The sequence below is a fragment of the Salvelinus alpinus genome, chromosome 28 (assembly GCF_045679555.1).
Source record: "Salvelinus alpinus chromosome 28, SLU_Salpinus.1, whole genome shotgun sequence".
Taxonomy (NCBI): Eukaryota; Metazoa; Chordata; class Actinopteri; order Salmoniformes; family Salmonidae; genus Salvelinus; species Salvelinus alpinus.
In genome coordinates this window covers 23607889-23631082 of record NC_092113.1, presented here as the reverse complement: position 1 = coordinate 23631082, position 23194 = coordinate 23607889, and the positions used below count along the sequence as shown (strand labels likewise).

At 44.7% G+C, this 23194-nt stretch overlaps 1 protein-coding gene across 1 annotated transcript in view; it reads right to left on the bottom strand.

The window, feature by feature from the left end:
• Positions 1 to 23194, bottom strand: part of LOC139557446 (metabotropic glutamate receptor 4-like) — a 233193-nt gene that overhangs the window by 5297 nt on the left and 204702 nt on the right. The window contains exons 8-9 of the mRNA XM_071372260.1: positions 21764 to 22699; positions 4420 to 4666 (exon numbers count right to left, since the gene is read on the bottom strand). Coding sequence (XP_071228361.1) covers positions 4420 to 4666; positions 21764 to 22699 — 1183 coding nt within the window. The remainder of the gene's footprint in view (positions 1 to 4419; positions 4667 to 21763; positions 22700 to 23194) is intronic.

The window sequence follows — 23194 nt, the reverse complement described above, 5'->3', positions numbered from 1 at the left end:
CGGCCCTGTTTTAAGTACAGTATAGGGTAGTATGTGATGCAATAGCACTCATTCAAATGCAAGGCTCAGTAGATACATTCAGATCTTTCTCTGTGCACCAAGCAAAGCATGCAACAGTGGCACCATGTCGATAGAAATGAAAACATCTCGGAAAAGCATAGAGACAGCTTGGAGAATTGTGATAACATTGAGCATAAGATGACAATATGTAACTATGCAGTACATGGTGAACGTGGATCTCACACAATTACCAGATGTGAGAGACACTGTACAAAATGTTTACTTATTTTATCAAGTTGTGGACTGAACCGACCGATATGGTATGTCCTCTCTAAATAAATCTGTCACCAGTTCACTTGTTCTACAGTGTAATCATCACACATACAGTGGGGAGAACAAGTATTTGATACACTGCTGATTTTGCAGGTTTTCCTACTTACAAAGCATGTAGAGGTCTGTAATTTTTATCATATGTACACTTCAACTGTGAGAGACGGAATCTAAAACAAAAATCCAGAAAATCACATTGTATGATTTTTAAGTAATTAATTTAATTAATTAACATACGTATTTATTAACATAAGTATTTGATCACCTACCAACCAGTAAGAATTCCGGCTCTCACAGACCTGTTAGTTTTTCTTTAAGAAGCCCTCCTGTTCTCCACTCATTACCTGTATTAACTGCACCTGTTTGAACTGATTACCTGTATAAAAGACACCTGTCCACACACTCAATCAAACTGGATTGAGTGTGTGGACTCAGTGAGTGTGTGTGGGCTCTCTGGAGAGCTTGATGTGTGGTGGGGGGATAGGGATGGTGTGTGGGGCAACAGTACTGGAGGGTGTGATGTGTAGTTGTTGGAGAATTAGGATGTGGGGGGCAACTACACTGGAGGGTGGGCTGTATAGTGGGGGAAGGGGAGGGTGTGGGGGGTAACAAATCAAATTAAATCAAATGTATATAGCCCTTCTTACATCAGCTGATATCTGAAAGTGCTGTACAGAAACAAAACTGGGGGGCTGGATGTGTGGTGGGGGAGAGGGAGGGTGTGGAGGGCAACAATACTGGAGGGTGGGATATGTAGTGGGGGGAGAGGTAAGGGTGTGGGTGGGTGGCATCAGTACTGGAGGACAGGGATGTGTGGTGGGGGAGAGGGAGGGTTTGGGGGTAAACAGTACTGGAAGTTGGGATGTGTAGTGGGGGGAGAGGGGGTGTGTGGGACCCCTACTCTGGAGGGTGGGATGTGAAGTGGGGGAGAGGTAGGGTGTGGGGGGCAACAGTACTGGAGGATGGGACGTGTAGTGGGGGGAGAGGGAGGCTGTGAGGGGCAACAATACTGGAGGGTGGGGTGTGTAGTGGGAGGAGAGGGAGGATGTGAGGGGATACTGCACTAGCCGGATTGGATGTGCATTGGGGACATGGGAGGGTGTGACGTAACAACACTGGAGGGTGGGATGTGTAGTGGTGGAGAGGGAGGGTGTGGGAGGCAACATTACTGGAGGGTGGATGTGTAGCGGGGGAGAGGGAGTTTTTGTGGCTAACAGCAATGGAGGGTAGGGATGTGTAGTGGGGGAGAGGGAGGGTGTGGGAGGAAACAGTACTGGAAGGTAGGATGTGTAGTGGGGGCAGAGGGGGTGTGGGGGGCCACTATACTGGAGGGTGGGATGTTTAGCGGGGGAGAGGGACTGTAGGGTGGGATGTGTGGTGGGGGGAGTGGGATTGTGTTGGGGATAACAGTACTGGAGTGTGGGATGTGTAGTGTTTGGAGAGGTAGGGTGTGGGGGGCCTCTACACTGGAGGGTGGGATGTGAAGTGGGGGGAGAGGTAGGGTGTGGGGGGCAAAGTTCTGGAGAGCTTGATGTGTGGTGGGGGGATAGGGATGGTGTGCGGGGCAACAGTACTGGAGGGTGGAATGTGTAGTGGGGGGAGAGGGTGGGTGAGGGAGCCCACTATACTGGAGGGTGGGATGTTTAGTGGGGAGAGTTGGATGGTGTGGGGGACAACAGTACTGGGAGGTTCGATGTGTAGTGGTTGGAGAGGTAAGGTGTGGGGGGCCTCTAGACTGCAGGCTGGCATGTGTAGTGGGGGGAGAGGCAGGGTGTGGGGTCCACATTCCTGGAGGGTGGGATGTGTAGTGGGGGGAGAGGCAGGGTGTGGGGTCCACATTCCTGGAGGGTGGGATGTGTAGTGGGGGGAGAGGCAGGGTGTGGGGTCCACATTCCTGGAGGGTGGGATGTGTAGTGGGGGGAGAGGGTGGGTGTGGGGGCCACTACACTGGAGGGTGGGATGTGTAGTGTGGGGAGCGGGAGAGTGTGGGGTGCAACAGTACTGGAGGGTGGGATGTGTAGTGGAGGAAGAGGTAGGGTTCGGGGGCAACAGTACTGGAAGGTGGGATGTGTAGTGGGGGGAGGAAGGGTGTGGGAGGCAACAGTACTGGAGGGATGGATGTGTACTGAGAGGAGAGGTAGGGTGTTGGGGGCCACTACACTGGAGGGTGGGAAGTGTAGTGGGAGGAGAGGGAGGGTGTGGGAGGCAACTGTACTGGAGGGTGGCATGTGTAGTGCGGGGACATTGATTGTGTGGGGGGCAACAGTTTTTGAGGGTGGGATGTGTAGTGTGGGAGAGGGAGGGTGTGGTGGGAAACAGTACTGGACGGATGGATGTATAGTGGGGGGAGAGGGAGGGTGTGGCGTTACAGTACTGGAGGGTGAGATGTGTTGTGGTGGAGAGGGAGGGTGTGGGAGGCAACAGTTTTTGAGGGTGGGATGTGTAGTGGGTGGCGAGGGAGGGTGTGTGGGACAACAGTACTGGAGGGTTGGATGTGTAGTGGGGGAGTGGTAGGTGGGGGGGGGCACTCTCCATTCCACCCAGAACCTCTCCCAGAGCAGCATTGATAAATTAACCTCATTTAAATATTCATGCTCTGCGATGCCCAGATAAAAAAAATAGATGGTCCAGAAAGAATTGGAGCTTGTGGACACATCTGTCTTTCCCCTTTTCCCACATCTTTTTGTTGTTCTACGTCCCATTACAGCAAATTCCTCCGTTTGTCAACGTGGGAAACAAATGACTGGGGATGCGCGGCTATCCCCGGCATTATCTCCCTACATCCGTTGCCATCAGGTTACCACATTCTCAGGCCATTTGCAGTACAACACGCCAACATTGTCTACCGACGTCTGTGGGTCAAGGGTGTGTAGGTTAATGTGATAAATGTCTGACACCATCCAAGGTGCTATAGCCGTGGGTAAGTTTTTGTGCATACAGTACATATCTTAGGCAGGCATAGGATCCAACTGAACATTGGCACAATGTCAATGGGGAGAAGTGGTCAGTCATACAGAGTGAGAGGCAAGCTGATTGTCAGGCTCTCCATCCGTTACCTGAGCGTCTAAAGTCCCTCACAGGGCTCTCCTCCTTCGTCACAGTCTGACACACAAGCACAAAGAGCAGCTGTTAGTCCTCCGACTTGGGCCAGATGGGTCATGGTATAGATGTCAAACTGTGAAATTGGGGGAGCATTTCCCATGGGTGCTATAATCATTTTTCCATTCCCAAATGGCATGCCATTTTTTCTAACTCTGTTCATCTCCTTGTAGCAGTCTCTTTGACATACCCCATATTGAGAGTTTCATCTCCTGTTTCCTACACATTCAGAGGAAGTGCTACTGCATATTTCAAATAGCACTATGATAGAAGATTCAGAACATGTTCTCAACATTGGCTTTGGTTCTCCAAAGGTAATGGGAATATTGACTGATGATGCATTAGATACAGGAAAACGTCATTCTGTATGGATGAATGAGCGTGACTATCCATAAATCAACGTATTTTCTCATGATTTGGAATACGCTTTTACATTTAGGGATTTTGGTAATTTCGACCACGGCAGCTGTGTTACTGTAAGATGGGGCTGAAGTGCTGGAGCAATAATCTTGCCTCCTATTGCACCAATGGAGACTGGAAAGTTAATACGAATGGCCATCTCTAAAGTATGATACTTGAATGTGAAGCCTTTCCTATCGATCCATCTCACCCTGTGCTGTTCTTTATGTCCTGTTTGCCGACAGTGCCACGTTTCAGAGCACCAGCCAATGCTTGATGCTACTAGGGTTGGCATGAAACAAAATGCACTACCAATTCCCTACATCCTGAAAATAACAATAGATAATTTCACAAAGCTGTTGAGGTGTAAAATAACAATGCCATCAATTAAGTTTATATAAAGGCAAGTGCATTGCTTTTCATTTTTCAAGCCTGATACTTTCCCCTCAAAATTACATCCGACTGACTTTAAGGCATAAACTCAAGGACCGAGTGCTATAAAAACTAAACTTGTGTCCCTTTGTCCTCTGTTCCCCCTGATCTCCATTCCCCCCTCGCTCCATCCCTAACCCGGAGGCCTTCGCTGCTAACCTTGTGTCTCCAGGCTTTCACACAGCTCAGACTTGGCCTCTCCGTTGGGACGCAGGCCACCCTTGGTGGGGAACTTGTTGGACATGGTGGCTGCGGTGACTACAGCCTTGAGGCTGCGCTTGCGATTGGGCACGTTCTGCTCCGGGTGGAAGAGGACCACGTAGACCTTTGGCATGTAGAGCATCCCCAGAGACACAGAGGCACTCAGGCTCACAGAGATGGTCAAAGTCGTGGTCTGGATGTACATCTGTGAAGGAAACAAGCAAAGGAAACATTGTTACACAACAAGAAAGAGATGGTGCTGTTCAAGTGGCTAAGGAGAGGGTTCTCAAGATCCTTGTGACAGCATTGACCTTTGATTTTTTGAAAGTACATTACCTAATTATACATTGTTTAAACAAGACAACATATGAGTGCAGTTGTCTCCTAGTAGATCATCCAACAATATCAAACCCCCAACATCAGATGTGATAAGACACATGGAGTGGACACTGCTCTGTTTTCAAGTGCTTTATGAATTATTCATCAACTCCTGTTTATGTTTTTATTGGTGTGTCTATTTGTTTGTTTATGACATGTGACTAATGGAGGAGGCCTCCCAGTGAGTGACTGTACTACAGATGTCTTGCCCTCGGGGCCCGGGGCTGTGGTAGAGTGGTTGGAGTCAACTGAGTGTAAAGGCAGCTGGGACTCACAGCTGTGCACAGAAAGCATGGCTACATGCAAGGATCAGGGAGAGGCATCTTGAGAACATCAACACAATGCCTGAGTGTGTGCCTCGGAGTGCTTTTCCCATATAAATTATATCATATTCTCAATGGGATTAAATGTGTCTTCGTGTCTGATCATATAGGTCATCTGAATGAGTTGTTAGACAGTACGGACTGATTTACTACAGCAGTAGAAAACAAATGCATTAATAAAAAAAAACTGTAACTGCAAAAACATAGAAGATAATATGTAGAAGATTGGAAGATTAAATGTATATGACACTCTCTGTTGTGAACATCAGCATTATTCTCCTGCAAAACCGCAAAAAGCTTTTCTTTTACAATGTCTTATTTGGAACATCATTCTGTCTCCCTTTGGGACAGGGTTGCTGAGCTATTCTGGGCCTGATGAACAAAGGGAGAAGGGTGTAAACTGCAAACACAGCTCCCAGCCACATCCCTAATAGATTTGCCCGAGGTGTAGACTGATATTGTGTTTCCAGACATCATGAGTAACTTAGTGTTATGGCAACAGGGAATAACCCGACAGGTCGTCTGTCATGAGAATGTCAACAGATGACATGCATTAGTTATAGTGCTGCTTTGGCACTTAACGTTTTTTGCAGCTCTATCTTCAGTCTGGATGCTGAAATTCTTACATCTAAAGAGTTAGTGCAGCCTGCCATATGGTACCTATGACTTATGATTAAATCTGCTATAACATCATTTTTTTCTTTAAGTGTTGTGTATATAGAAGCCTCTAAATAAACGTCAGTGGAGAAGGATACCTGAGTAAAATGAGTGTCATTGAATTATTTGATCACGTTGCAAGCATCAATGGGCTTTCCTTGAAGTGGGAAATAAAGGGGTACTGAGGGGGAGTATGTAATATTCTGAGAAGATTTCACATGGCCTTGGGTGATCCCGGCACAATATTGCTGCCCCTCCGGAGTACAGAGTGGAGTAACTCTGTGAGGGGGCTAGGACCCCTGTCCCGGGCCAGATAAAACCGCCTTGACAAACTGATATGATCGCCAATGTGCCTCATTGCCACAGCAGGAAAATGGTGCTCAAGAGACTGACTCCACCAGGCGAAGCCATCCTGTCTCTCCTAAAGGAGCAGAGAAACCTTTCTCTCTAAAGTAATAAGTTATCAAATCTGTGCTGCTATTTCACCCCCTGCATTCTGTTTCATTACACAGTCAGACGTGCAAAAGGTAACTACATTTACCTTGTGTATAGGTGTAAGTGGCCAGAATATAATCACCCTATTATCAGAAAGTAACATCTTCCAAACAAAACCCTTATCATTTCTGATGATCAAATTTTGCATATTTGTATGGAATTGTCAGACCTGGCTTAGATTGGATCAATCAAACATAAGACTGTCTCCAGCTGTGCCTCCTGTAGACTACCTGCACCTGACTGCAGCTACAGTGCCATCCAAAGCCCTCCATCCCTGGCCCTCTGCATGCAAGTGTCTTTATCACTGAGGATAAACAGTGCCAGGGATCATTTAGTGAGATAGGGCCAGTCATTGCCTCATGAAACAGGCCCTCCTTTCGAGCCACCACGATTACACACCTGTCAATCTACAGCCCTTCCTCTGACAGGATACTGCCTCTGCATTTTCCCACGTGTCAGGAATGTAACTGGGCCCATAATATCACAGTGAAAAGCCTCACACAGCGCCTCCAAACAGATAACAATGTGGAAACATTAATCCATTCATAAGATTAACTTAAACCAGGAATGGTTATTTCTGCGTTTATAGATAGATAGTGTTTTCCATTCCAGCCATCCCCATGTATCCGCTTTGTCCTTTGCAACATCAAAGCAGCTGGAGTCATGACCGGATTTCTGATTTCTGTATTTGCCATTGGCTGGGTTTTGTTTGCAGCAAAAATGCTCAAGATGTTAGTCATTACTTATTGTCGTTTTCAGTGGTTGGATGCCAGCATAAGCTTCCTTTGAAGTAAGGAATATATTTTAAGGCTGTTTTGTGCTTGAATGAGCGTTTATCATCTGTTTCTACCGTACAGTACAGTACAGAACGTACTGAATTCACACCTCATTGCTGCAGTGCCTCCCTTTTAATTACTTAGAAAACATGTGCAGAAGCCATTGTACAGCCTTGAAAGAACATTATCAAACTCTTATAGTTGCTCTTTAAGCTTAATTTCATGTGCAACGTCAGAGCAATGTAAAGCCAATGCTCTCCATCTTCTCAAACATCCCAGATTGGCAAAGCATGCATATCGTCATGCATGATTAACCCTGTTCTGACAACCCTGCCAATCAGCTGCCTTGTCCTCCTTATCAAGCACAAAAGAGAGCTTGGTGCTGTGCCACCCTCCTTTCAACCAGAAGACAATGGCACAATTAACAGAGCTACCTGCCAGTCTACTATTGTCACCCACCACCTCCAGGGCTGACTGTACTACGGATGCCACCCACCACCTGCAGGACTGACTGTACTACTATTGTCACCCACCACCTCCAGGGCTGACTGTACTACGGATGCCACCCACCACCTGCAGGGCTGACTGTACTACTATTGTCACCCACCACCTCCAGGGCTGACTGTACTACTATTGTCACCCACCACCTCCAGGGCTGACTGTACTACGGATGCCACCCACCACCTGCAGGGCTGACTGTACTACGGATGTCACCCACCACCTCCAGGGCTGACTGTACTACTATTGTCACCCACCACCTCCAGGGCTGACTGTACTACGGATGCCACCCACCACCTGCAGGGCTGACTGTACTACTATTGTCACCCACCACCTCCAGGGCTGACTGTACTACGGATGCCACCCACCACCTGCAGGGCTGACTGTACTACGGATGTCACCCACCACCTCCAGGGCTGACGGTACTACTATTGTCACCCACCACCTCCAGGGCTGACTGTACTACGGATGCCACCCACCACCTCCAGGGCTGACTGTACTACGGATGTCACCCACCACCTGCAGGGCTGACTGTACTACTATTGTCACCCACCACCTCCAGGGCTGACTGTACTACGGATGTCACCCACCACCTCCAGGGCTGACTGTACTACGGATGTCACCCACCACCTGCAGGGCTGACTGTACTACGGATGCCACCCACCACCTCCAGTGCTGACTGTACTACTATTGTCACCCACCACCTCCAGGGCTGACTGTACTACTATTGTCACCCACCACCTCCAGGGCTGACTGTACTACTATTGTCACCCACCACCTCCAGGGCTGACTGTACTACGGATGCCACCCACCACCTCCAGGGCTGACTGTACTACGGATGCCACCCACCACCTCCAGGGCTGACTGTACTACGGATGTCACCCACCACCTCCAGGGCTGACTGTACTACTATTGTCACCCACCACCTCCAGGTCTGACTGTACTACGGATGCCACCCACCACCTCCAGGGCTGACTGTACTACGGATGCCACCCACCACCTCCAGGGCTGACTGTACTACGGATGTCACCCACCACCTCCAGGGCTGACTGTACTACTATTGTCACCCACCACCTCCAGGTCTGACTGTACTACGGATGCCACCCACCACCTCCAGGGCTGACTGTACTACGGATGCCACCCACCACCTCCAGGGCTGACTGTACTACGGATGCCACCCACCACCTGCAGGGCTGACTGTACTACGGATGCCACCCACCACCTGCAGGGCTGACTGTACTACGGATGTCACCCACCACCTCCAGGGCTGACTGTACTACGGATGCCACCCACCACCTGCAGGGCTGACTGTACTACGGATGCCACCCACCACCTGCAGGGCTGACTGTACTACGGATGTCACCCACCACCTCCAGGGCTGACTGTACTACGGATGTCACCCACCACCTCCAGGGCTGACTGTACTACGGATGCCACCCACCACCTCCAGGGCTGACTGTACTACGGATGCCACCCACCACCTCCAGGGCTGACTGTACTACGGATGTCACCCACCACCTCCAGGGCTGACTGTACTATGGATGCCACCCACCACCTCCAGGGCTGACTGTACTACGGATGTCACCCACCACCTCCAGGGCTGACTGTACTACGGATGCCACCCACCACCTCCAGGGCTGACTGTACTACGGATGCCACCCACCACCTCCAGGGCTGACTGTACTATGGATGCCACCCACCACCTCCAGGGCTAACTGTACTCATGCTGCCACTCATCACCTCATTGACTGACTGAACTCCTGCTGCCAGTCAAATAGGAGTGTCATCCTCATCCTATCAACTGCCTAAAGCCCCAGCCATCCCCTCTCTACACTTTAGAAACAAAATAAAAAAATAAAAGAACCCTTGGTTCCAGAGAGAACCGTTTTGGGATCCATGTATAACCCTTTCCACAGAGGGTTCTACCTGGAACCAAAAACGGTTATCATATGTTTCTAAGATTGTACCCACGCAGACCCCTACCATGCAGTTTTCCCCTCTCATTGTATAGGTGAGGCACCCCCTATGCCAGGAAAATAATCTGGGGAAACTCTGGCACCATCATAACCATGGTCTCGTTATGTAACAAGACCCCATGTAGGTGGATGCAAGGTGTTCAAATGATTCAGAATGAATCTCTATAACTAAAACAAAACATTGACAGCAGGAGATCCAAAAGACATAAGCACATTTGTTCAGTTAGTTCATTGAGAGTTAGAGGTTGTTAAAAATCTAAAAGCTTTGGGCTTAAGGCAAAGTAATGTATCCCTAATGTACACTGTACACTAATCACATACAATAAAATACAGAAATGCTGCCACTGCTAACCTCTTTGTACAAGATTCCAGGTCTCACTCAGGTGCATCACATCTCTCGTGCTCAGACAGTGCTGTCGCCAGGGTGTAAATGTTAACATAATTCTATGTTTTTCTTTGAAAATAACAGCAATTACCATGCAGCTCACAACATCGTAAAGATGGCCACGGTTTTCTTTGTATTGCCCATTACCTTCCTAAATGGCTTACCTCTGTAATTGGACAATAACTGTATGGGACTTTGTTTCCTACAACAATATTCCTCAATACAGACAGTACATTTATGTTAGCCAACAGAAACTGAAATTCAATTGTACACATTAAGGATAATATCAAAACCTATGAAGGTTGTGTCCCAGCTTTGCTCTTGTCTAGGAGAATCACATGCATGTTATCCCTTTCTGTGATAAGCTTTGAGTGTGTCTGCTCTAGGATATACTTGGCATTATACCATTAACATTACAGTATATGTCCACATTATGGGGGCAGTGAAGAAAGATTGAAACTGAACAACAAAGTGAAGGATACAAATGTAGGATCTTAATTTGAGCCAGCTTGTTACAGCAGGCAAATAACCCTGCAGCAACAGGAAATGTGAATTATCATGTGGATTATAATTAAAACATCTTTGATGCGTGGTTCTGGTACTGGTTCTGACTGAAATTTTTGATTATAAATCAATCTGTGGACACTGTAGATCGAAATGGCTTGTATTGAGCGGTGGAATAGATTCTCACAGACACAGGATTATGTCTCTTCTGTCTGTATGAAGCAGGATGTGAAATCGAACAACACTTGAAGCTAGCATGTCCCAGCTTGGACTCCCTCCTACCATTTAATTCGCTCTTCTGACTTTCCTTTAACTCTTGGCTGAACCCTACCTCACAGCCACTAACATATGCCTGGACTACATACATCGTAACACAGCAGGGGAGAGAGGTTTCGTTGCTGTGGCACATTCAGAGATCGATTTATAGCCAGTAATCTAAAATAATTCATAGATTTTAAAGAAAAAAACATTTATATTTGTCATAGAAGGACAAAAGTCATATGAGATGAAAGGTGATTTCCTAACAAGTTCAGGAAGCCAAACTAGAGCAATGGGGGCAGACGTTTTAATCAAGAGACCTTTAGAAAATATGCACATTTTCTCTAACACTAAATATACAAATATGTATTTCAGACTTATAAGGAAGGTAAAATCTTATAGTTAGTCATTTTAGAAATGGATTATACTATATTTAGAAGAAATATACAGTTGAAGTCAGAAGTTTACATATACCTTAGCCAAATACATTTAAATGCAGTTTTTCACAATTCCTGACATTTAATCCTAGTAAAAATTCCCTCTTAGGTCAGTTAGGATCACCATTTTTTTTTAAGAATGTGAAATGTCAGAAAAATAGTAGAGAGAATGATTTATTTCAGATTTTACTTCTTTCATCACATTCCCAGTGTGTCAGAAGTTTACATACACTCAATTAGCATTTGGAAGCATTGCCTTTAAATTGTTTAACTTGGGTCAAATGTTTCGCGTAGCCTTCCACAAGCTTCCCACATTAAGTTGGGTGAATTTTGGCCAATTCCTCCTGACAGAGCTGGTGTAACTGAGTCAGGTTTGTAGGCCTCCTTGATCGTACATGCTTTTCAGTTCTGCCCACAAATTTTCTGTAGGGTTGAGGTCAGGGCTTTGTGATGGCCACTCCAATACCTTGACTTTGTCCTTAAGCCATTTTGCCACAACTTTGGAAGTATGCTTGGGGTCATTGTCCATTTGGAAGACCCATTTGCGACCAAGCTTCAACTTCCTGACTGATGTCTTGAGATGTTGCTTCAATATATCCACATAATTGTCCTACCTCATGATGCCATCTATTTTGTGAAGTGCACCAGTCCCTCAGCAAAGCAACCCCACAACATGATGTTGCCACCCTCATGCTTCACGGTGATGGTGTTCTTCGGTTTGCAAACCTCCCCCTTTTTCCTCCAAACATAACGATGGTCATTATGGCCAAACAGTTCTATTTTTGTTTAATCAGACCAGAGGACATTTCTCCAAAAAGTACTCTCTTTGTCCCCATGTGCAGTTGCAAACCGTAGTCTGGCTTTTTTTATGGCGTTTTTGGAGCAGTGGCTTCCTTTCTGAGCGGCCTTTCAGGTTATGCTGATATAGGACTTGTTTTACTGTGGATATAGATACTTTTGTATCTGTTTTCTCCAGCATCTTCACAAGGTCCTTTGCTGTTGTTCTGGGATTAATTTGCACTTTTCACACCAAAGTACGTCCATCTCTAAGAGACAGAACGCGTCTCCTTCTTGAGCGGTGTGACGGCTGCGTGGTCCCATGGTGTTTATACTTGCGTACTAACAAATACACCATGACAGCTCAATACACAATGGGTGGAACAGTGGCAAAGGTACCCACCGAACAAACAGAATAATATTAGTCTGAGGAGAGATTAAATAGCATTAATACAACAAAAATAATTCTAAACACAGATGTTGTTTGTACAGATGAACGTGGTACCTTCAGACATTTGGAAATTGCTCCCAAGGATGTGGAGGTCTACAATTTTTTCTGAGGTCTTGGCTGATTTCTTTTGATTTTCCCATGATGTCAAGCAAAGAGCCACTGAGTTTGAAGATGGGCCTTGAAAAGTACATTTTTTGTCCATTAAAATAACCTCAAATTGATCAGAAATACAGTGTAGACATTGTTAATGTTGTAAATGACTATTGTAGCTGGAAAGAGCAGATTTTTTATGGAATATCTACATAGGCGTACAGAGGCCCATTATCAGCAACCATCACTCCTGTGTTCCAATGGCACGTTGTGTTAAAAACTAATACAAGTTTATAATTTTAAAAGGCTAATTGATCATTAGAAAACCCTTTTGCAATTGTTAGCAGAGCTGAAAACTTTTGAAAACTCTACTTAAATAAGCAATACAACTGGCTTTCTTTAGACTAGTTGAGTATCTGGAGCGTCAGCATTTGTGGGTTCGATTACAGGCTCAAAATGGAAACTGAAGATCTCGTACAACGCGGTTTACTACTCCCATCACAGAACAGTGCAAACTGGCTCTAACTAGAATAGAAAGAGGAGTGGGAGGCCCCGGTGCACAACTGAGCAAGAGGACAAGTACATTAGAGTGTCTAGTTTGAGAAACAGACGCCTCACATGTCCTCAACTGTCAGCTTCATTAAATAGTACCCGCAAAACACCAGTGTCAACGTCAACAGTGAAGAGGCGATTCCACGACGCTGGCCTGTCTGTGTTCTTTTGCCCATCTTAATTAATCTTTTATTTTTATTGGCCAGTCTGAGATATGGCTTTTTCTTTGCAACTCTGCTTAGATGGCCAGCATCACGGAGTCGCCTCTTCACTGTTGACGTTGAGACTGGTGTTTTGCGGGTACTATCTAAAGATGCACAATTGAAAGCATCCTGTCGGGCTGTATCACCGCCCGGTACGGTAACTGCAACGTCCGTAACCGGAGGGCTCTCAAGAGGGTGGTGCGGACTGCCCAATGCATCACCGGGGGCACACTGCCTGCCCTCCAGGACATCTACAGCACCCGATGTCACATGAAGGCCAAAAAGATCATCAAGGACATCAACCACCCGAGCCACAGCCTGTTCACCCCGCTATCATCCAGAAGGCGAGGTCAGTACAGGTGAATTAAAGCTGGGACCGAGAGACTGAAAAACAGCTTCTATCTCAAGGCAATCAGACTGTTAAATAGCCATCACTAACCGGCTACCACCCGGTTACTCAACCCTGCACTGTAGAGGCTGCTGCACTATGTACATAGACATGGAATCACTGGTCACTTTAATAATGGAACACTAGTCACTTTAATAATGTTTACATACAGCTTTACTCATTTCATATGTATATGTTTCATATGTTCAACATGTCCCTGATTGAGTCTGTAATACCAACATGTTTCAAGCAGACCACCATAGTCCCTGTGCCCAAGAACACAAAAGCAACCTGCCAAAATGACTACAGACCCGTAGCACTCACGTCCGTAGCCATGAAGTGCTTTAAAAGGTTGGTAATGGCTCACATCAACACCATTATCCCAGAAACCCTAGACCCACTCCAATTTGCATACCGCCCAAACAGATCCACAGATGATGCAATCTCTATTGCACTCCACACTGCCCTTTCCCACCTGGACAAAAGGAACACCTATGTGAGAATGCTATTCATTGACTACAGCTCAGCGTTCAACACCATAGTACCCTCAAAGCTCATCACTAAGCTAAGGATCCTGGGACTAAACACCTCCCTCTGCAACTGGATCCTGGACTTCCTGACGGGCTGCCCCCAGGTGGCGAGGGTAGGTAGCAACACATCTGCCACGCTGATCCTCAACACTGGAGCTCCCCAGGGGTGCGTGCTCAGTCCCCTCCTGTACTCCCTGTTCACCCACGACTGCATTGCCAGGCACGAGTTCCACCCCTATCATTAAGTTTGCAGACGACACAACAGTGGTAGGCCTGATCACCGACAACGACGAGACAGCCTATAGGGAGGAGGACAGAGACCTGGCCGGGTGGTGCCAGAATAACAACCTAACCCTCAATGTAACCAAAACTAAGGAGATGATTGTGGACTACAGGAAAAGGAGGACCGAGCTTGCCACCATTCTCATCAACGGGGCTGTAGTGGAGCAGGTTGAGAGCTTCAAGTTCCTTGGCGTCCACATCAGCAACAAACTAGAATGGTCCAAACACACCAAGACAGTCGGGAAAAGGGCACGACAAAGCCTATTCCCCCTCAGGAAACTAAAAAGATTTGGCATGGGTCCTGAGATCCTCAAAAGGTTCTACAGCTGCAACATCGAGAGCATCCTGACTGGTTGCATCACTGCCTGGTACGGCAATTGCTCGGCCTCTGACCGCAAGGCACTACAGAGGGTAGTGCGTCCGGCCCAGTACATCACTGGGGCTAAGCTGCCTGCCATCCAGGACCTCTACACCAGGCGGTGTCAGAGGAAGGCCCTAAAAATTGTCAAAGACCCCAGCCACCCCAGCCAAGTCTAGGACAAAAAGGCTTCTAAACAGTTTTTACCCCCAAGCCATGAGACTCCTGAACAGGTATTCAAATGGCTACCCGGACTTTTTGCATCAGCCTGACTAACCGGTGTCTGTATGTAGCCTCGCCACTTTCATAGCCTAGCTACTGTATATAGCCTGTCTTTTTACTGTTGTTTTATTTATTTTCATACCTGTTGTGCACCTAATACTTTTTTTGCACTATTGGTTAAAGCCTGTAAGTAAGCATTTCACTGTACGATTTACACCTGTTGTATTCGGCGCACGTGACAAACTTTGATTTGATTTGATTTATATTCTACTGTATTTTTGTCAATGTCATTCTGACATTTCTCATACTAATATTTATATATTTCTCAATTCCATTCCTTTAGATTTGTGTGTATTGTTGTGAATTGTTAGATGCTACTGCACTGTTGGAGCTAGGAACACAAGCATTTCGCTACACACGCAATAGCATCTGCTAAATATGTGTATTTCACTGTCGTAACGTGACTCTCATTAATGTGATGACTGTTATTTATCGAATCAACTAACTATGTTTAATTGTTACCCGATTAAATGAATAATGTAACTCATTAGGAATTTGGGGCACCACAGAAGAAGTTGTTTGCAGAGTTACGATCTCCCAAATTAAACGCTAAAGATATGTTATATATCGATAACAGTCATTTATTAATCATTATCTCATATCAGTCTCATTCTGAACGTCGTATACTTCTTGAATCTGCACAAACCCGAGTCTTACTCATCATCCCATACCACACAAATTGATTTGATTATTTATTTACTAACGAACTAAATGATAACACAGGATACACACACACACGATATAGGTTATTGATTAAAAACGTAATGCCATGGAAACAGGTCCCTAGCGGACTAACACAATATGACACTTACAAAAGATGGAGAGAAAGAGAGACAACACCTGGATACATTTGGGACACTACGCTCACAGTAATCCTAATACCTTTTCCCGAACTTCCGCCCATTTGGGTAAGAAGTAATGCATGTATTTACGTGTTGAAGGTCTTCCTTCGTCGTGCTGTCTTGACAAATAAATAGGCCTATACAGGCCCGCTTCAAACATGGAAAATTATTTTACCCGCTCATGAGTTCAGCAACACATTGTGATATGTGTGCCAGCCTACCATAAATTAGTTTCCAATACATACAGTTCATTTACACTAATTAAAATCAATAGGCTACCAAGAAAGGCTACCTTCTGTTATGGTTTATCTATTTCTATGATAAAACATATCAATATGTAGCTATATCCAGGGGAGTAATTTGGATTCTTGCACTCGAATTACATAGAATTCTGCTTATATTACGCTATACCATAATAAACACAAAAAAAATCTATTGACCAAGAAGTGACAGGTTCAATGGCACAAAATCTTGCTGCGCTCTATCAGCACCATGCTACAGAGCCCTACACACTAAAGCAAGATTTTGATAAACAACCCACTAGATTGAAACAATCTTACCTTTTCAAAAGCTGTGAAACATGCACTGTGAAACTTCCTGAGAAATCTATCATTACATTCTCTCCGAAATATTCTTGAAGATCCCCCTCAAAGGCTTGTTGGATTAGTTGAGCATTCCTCAGGTGTAGCATGCTTCTTCTGTGCTGACTGAACACAAGTGGAAAATGAGTTCTCGCATGTAGCTGTGGAAGCCGCAAAAGTCAATCCAGTAAGCACGGTCAGCAATCTCTGCATGATATCAAGTGGGGTCCTCATTGGAGCCAGAGCAGGTGATTTCAGTCTGCAAAAACTGTTAAGTGAATCTAAGCTCTGCTTCCACCAAATCTGTTTTGCTTAGATCCAGCTGGGTCAAGGGCCACACAGAGCCTCTGCCAGTTGGCTGTTACGTTCTCTGAATCATTCTGACATTTCACCAATGACCTCATCCAACGTGCTGAAGAACAGACTTTTACTCAGTATCTTCTCCTCTGTCCTGCTGGCCTACTGTCCACCACGTATGGCTGGAGATTTTTACTTACATAACGTCATCGTTTGCTTGGAGCTGGTGGTGCGTCAGTGCCACTGGCACCGCACTGTGCCCAAATGGCTTCGAACTAGCTGTCACACCTCAGCTTCTTGACACACTCCAATGCACTGAGGAACACTTTGACTACAGTGTAAAGATCTGTTGCTTTTGCCTGGAGTAAGTTGTTTGGAGGATCGAGAAGACTGAGGATTCTTTGTACCATGGTGGCTGCATTCGATGTCAGAGAGGAACTTAAAAATTCTGTAACAACTTTTAACAATCACTGACACAGTAGCCAGGTGTCCGGTTCACCTTTGATCCAGTAGCCTTTTCAAGGTTTATCCAGTGTACAGGGCATCCACTGTTGGTTTCTTTAAGAACTTGTAGAGTGAGTCACAGATATTAATGTCCTCCAGCGCATTCTCAAATGACATTGCGTGAGCGACCACTAAGTGAAGCTGGTGGTTGAAACAGTGAACATATTGCACTTCTGTTTACTTTGTCATGCAATATTTTCTGCATGTCCCCCTTTTTACCTGACACGGCACTAGCAAAGTCATAACATTGACTAAGTATATTTTTTGTGCTTAGGCCAACCTTTGTTAGCTTGTTAAGAACGAGTTTTGAAAGTAATAAAGAATCACCATATTTGGAGTTGCCATTGGCAGCAACCGCTCACGCACGTTATTGTTTTCATCCAGGTAACGAGTGACAATGGATATATTTTAAGATCAAGTAGGATTCTTGGTCACATCTACCTTCAGTGTGTACCAAGATTCTCAGATTTCTTTAACTATTTCCTCAGTGACAATATCACTCATGAGCGCTATGATTTCATTTAGAATATAATGTGACGTGTATATAGCATTGTGGGGTATGGTGCTAAACACCTCCCTTGTCTTTTCGTAGAGTATATTCCATCATAGACAAAGTCCACTGCCCCCCTCAGTGGTTGCTGGTTTGAAACAAGGAACCCAATAATGTCCACAATCTCCAACAAATACATACAATTTCTTGCCAGCTGCCCATCATTAACAAGTGTTGACACCAATGTTCCCATAGCACTTAGAACTAGTTTTTCTTACCACAGTGCAGTGCATTTCAAATGCTCTTCGCTTGATGCGTGCCTAGCAAATCCTTTAGTACTATCAATAGCATGCTTCCAGTTAGAATACCCAGCTTGGGTGAAGGCCTTGTCTGCATTGGTATTGGACCCAACACAGAACTTTCGACATGCGAAACAAAATGTTGCATCTGCAGCAACCAAGTATTCCAGCTACTCTCTTCCTATGAACCAGTTGCTATTCAATTAACGTTTTTGGACAGAAAACCTGTGGCTAGGGTAAGATTCTAGGCTAACCTGGGCTGGCTCCTCTATTCCAAGCTCATCAGGAACAGTCAAAGGTGGAGGCGGCTGTGAAGCCATTATGGTGGCGCTTGTGGAAGGGTGGTTAGGCTCTGCACACGGAGCTAGCTGGAGCTCGGGAGCACTACCGCTGTTGGGCTTGGTGGTAGCCACAGTGGTTTGATGCTGATACTGCTGCTACTGCTCATCACTCCTTCTCCTTTGTTTCTGATATCCTTCGTGGCAGATTAGCTGGTTAGAGCTAGCTAAATAAGCTAAGGCTAATAACACTAACACTTTTTACAGCTCTAGCTAAGAGTGAAGCATATTACACGGTAAGTCTAAACCAAAATCTAATATTACAGGTGTAGGCGTATTGTGAGATGAGTCAATCACCACCAATCACCACCTTCCGGAGACACCTGAAACCCCACCTCTTTAAGGAATACCTAGGATAGGATAAAGTAATCCTTCTAACCCCCCCCTCCCCCTTAAAAGAGTTAGATGCACTATTGTAAAGTGGTTGTTCCACTGGATATCATAAGGTGAATGCACCAATTTGTAAGTCGCTCTGGATAAGAGCGTCTGCTAAATGACTTAAATGTAATGTAAATGTAGCTAAGAGTGAAGCATATTACACGTTAAGTCTAAACCAAAATCTAATATTACAGGTGTAGGCGTATTGTGAGATGAGAAAGCGTTTATTCGCGCTTTTCATGGAAATCCAAAGGATTCATTTCTGACCGCCCAGTGGCTTTCCATTGCCCCCCTGCTGCAACCTGGTCTCAGAGCATTTCGTATTATTCTGTATGTAAATCCAAGGTGCTGTCATGATCGTCGTATGAGTGAGACCAAGGTGCAGCGTGCATAGAGTTCCACATAATTTTAATAAAGAGAAACTCACTAAACAAAACAACAAAAGGACAAACAAAACGTGACGCTACTGGAGTGCACAAAGGCAACTTACTGTAGACAAGATCCCACAACTAACAATGGGGAAATGGCTACCTAAATATGATCCCCAATCAGAGACAACGATAAACAGCTGCCTCTAATTGGGAACCATACCAGGACACCATAGAAATGCAATACACCTAGATGACCCACCCTAGTCACTATCACACCCAAACCAACACAGAGAAAAACAGCTTACTATGGTCAGGGCGTGACAGGTGCTGCATTTAGTATGATATGTTGCATTTCATATGGTATGTATTAATTGGAAAATGTCCATATTCATACAATATGTTATGAATTTGCAAAATGTACAATATGTTTTTGCCTTAACTGCATTATGTAACTTTTTAGACGACTCAACCAAGTTCACATAGAAATATTGAGTTATACTGTAGGTCATTCTCACCGAAAGCAAGCCTAAGAAGCGGTAGATCTGTTCTATGTGCACTATTTCTATGCTTCCCATTCTTATTAAGTTTAGTTTTTGCATCTATTACCTTACGTTTTGTACACCAGCCTCAACAGCTGAAAATACAATATTTTTGGTTATGGAAAATATATTTCACAGTGGTTTAGATGGTACAAAGAATTACGTACACAATGACTGATTGTTTTGTGACATCAACTGAAATTAGGTGAACAACTAGAATATTAGCAACCATGAAATTCCGGAAAGATTTCTGCATATTGCATCGTTAAGTTACTTTATATCTTATGTACCAATTGCAAAATATCATCATTTTAATGTTCTGGATTTACGTTTACTATGTTATGTCTAGTCTTAGATCAGGCTGCCTACACACAGCAACACAGTGCAGTGGAGATACAGATTTTTTTGGGCGCCAACCTGTCACTCAATCGTTTTAACTTTTTAGCTATTTTTATATAGGGACATGAAACTAAAACTGAGGGGGCTAAAGTGATCATTTAAACATCTAACATAAATAATTAGATGCATAAGTAATTCAATCGATCAAGTTTAATATTCATACAGTACAATCAACATTGAACATTTTACAGAGAACCATAGAGATGATATTTCTCTAAATAAAGGTTTTGAAAATCAAGTTAAATCATGTTTTACTATTTTGTCAATTTGAACTGCAAAAATGTTTTCAAATGAATCTGTAATAGAAGGTTAATCAAAATGATCACTACTGTGCACTAGTAATGACACATTTAGTGCTGTGGTAAGGAATTCCTTACCACCGCACTAAATTTGTCACTACTGCAACATAGTGAGAAAGTTGCAATAAAGGGAGAACCATGTACAGTAGTGTTCATTTTGATTAGCCTTTTATTACAGGTTATTTTAGATTTATTTTTTTGCAGTTCAAATTGTCAAAATAGTAAAACATTATTTATATTTCAAATATGCAATACAAACAAAGTGTGTGTAGTATATACTGTACACTTATGTCTACCTGACATATGTTGGAAGATGTGTGCTGAAAGTTTGGGAGAAATAGTTTTTACCCCTGTATAGCTTGGTGATTCAGTCACTTAAAGTGTTTCTGTAAGAAAACATGACAAACCATATCTAACAGTTGTCCAACGTAGACGATATTTCAAAGCTGCCCATTTCAGAAACAAATGCACGTCATTTTATTTGATAACTTGTTTTTGATGGCTGATCCATCCACATCAGAAAATACAACGTTCCAAATCAAATGACAAGCCACTGTCCGAAGATTACAGTAGAAAGACAATGCCACAGACAGTGCATTTCTACCCAATAAGGCACTTGTTATCAAAAGCTGTGATTTTCATTGCATGTGTTGTGCTGAGCGTCTGTCATTTATTTCGTTGCACATCAGAGTGTACTGATTGACTGACTACTTGGCATTCCCCTATCACTAAAGTATGAAGCAAAATCAAACACATTCGAGGAAACACAATTAAAGAAAGCAAATCCAAACAAACTTGGGTGAAATGAATTATCCGCACAAGTCAGCACTCAATGCCCGGTAATCCCCTGAGTGGAACAGAAAGCAACACATCTTATCACATGATGAATAGCTGAGGCATCCACGCACATAAGAGACTGACGTTATACAACAAGAGCAATTTGAGTGAGTCATTTTTCTCACATTAAACTGCAGGAGCAAAGCGTACTTCCAAATGGAAAAACTGTCAGACAATCCTTGGCTCACACGTGAATGTGATATCCTTGGCTCACACGTGAATTTAATTGTCATGTCCTCGTGGTGCTTACTACTTACACGCTAGTTTTGAGGAATCTTTGTGAGTTCATTCAGACAACGTTGGAAAATTCATGAAAACAGAAAATAGTATAAGTAATAGCTGTCAAGGATGACTAAATTCTTCCATACATCATTGTTTTAAAACCATTTTGAAGATATAAATTGAAATGTTCCTATCATAACATAAAAAAATTCAACAGCAAAACATATTTAAAATTACATTATTTTGAAAGAATAAGAGAATTTATAGCATGATTTAAAGAGTTAAATTGTCAAAGTAAACATTTACCTTTTCTGTTGACTGTGAGGTCCCGAAGAAGATGGGTATGAAGGCTAGCCACACGATACAGGTGGTGTACATGGTGAAGCCGATGGGCTTGGCCTCGTTGAAGGTCTCTGGCACCCCCCGGGTCTTGATGGCATACACCGTACAGGTGACCATGAGCAGCATGCTGAAGCCAAGCAGGCAGATCAGAGAAAGGTCTGAGATGTCACATTTGAGCACGCCACGGGCCATGTCCGGGTTGGACGTGCGCTGGTCCTCATAGTCGATGACAGCCTGAGACGGGTCCACACCAAACCAGATACACACCCCCAGGAGCTGAACTGAGATCAGGCTGAAGGTGATGACCAGCTGGGAGGCCGGGGAGATGAACCTGGGGGTGCTCACTGACATCTTCCCCTGCTCAAAGATGCGATAGATACGGTTGGTCTTAGTGAGCAGCGCTGCATAGCTAATACTCATCCCCAGACCCAGGAAGATCCGTCGCAGGGAGCAGATGCCAACGTCAGGGGCAGCGATCATGAGGAAGGTGGTGGCGTAGCACAGGAAGATGCCCGTCAGCAGCACATAGCTGAGTTCGCGCCCTGACGCCTTAACGATGGGCGTGTCGTTGTAGCGGATGAAGGTGCCCACCACAAACATGGTGGCCATGATGCCCAGCACAGCGATGAGTACAGGGATGACAGCCCAGGGGGAACTCCACTCCAGCTTGACGATGGGGATGGCTTCACAGGCCGTATGGTTCTCATTGGGCCGCAGGTCAAAGCGGCACATCTTACAACTGTAGGTGTCGGCCTGGTACTGGTAGCCATCACAGCGCTCACAGTGCCAACAGCAGGGGACACCTTTGACTGTTTTCTTCCTCTCCCCAGGACAACAGGGCTGGCTGCAGATAGACTGGGGTACCTGGAGTGTCCCACCAGGCCACCGCATCTCCTTAGTCTGGTGGAAAGAAGGTGAAGGACAGGAGGAGTTATCTATCTGTCTGTGACCGTTAAACAGTCATAAAAAGGGTACTTGATTAATGCATGTTTTCCATGAATAGGCATGATGAAATTTGGATAAACTTAGAGTAACATTTGCAGAAAAAAGTTTAGAGTATATAAGCATTAACACTGATCAGATTGATTGGCCACAACTATCTTGTTTTTGTTGTTGCATATTAAAAAGGAATATTACATATGCACAATTAAAGTTGTTTTACCTTTATTTAACTAGGCAAGTCAGTTAAGAACTAATTCTTATTTTCAATGATGGCCTAGGAACAGTGGGTTAACTGCCTGTTCAGGGGTAGAACGACAGATTTTTATCTTGTCAGCTCGGGGATTCGATCTTGCAACCTTTCAGTTACTAGTCCGACACGCTAACCACTAGGCTACCTGCCGCCCCAATTAAATTACCATTTAGTGGATTAGAATGAATCTAAACACTCTCAAC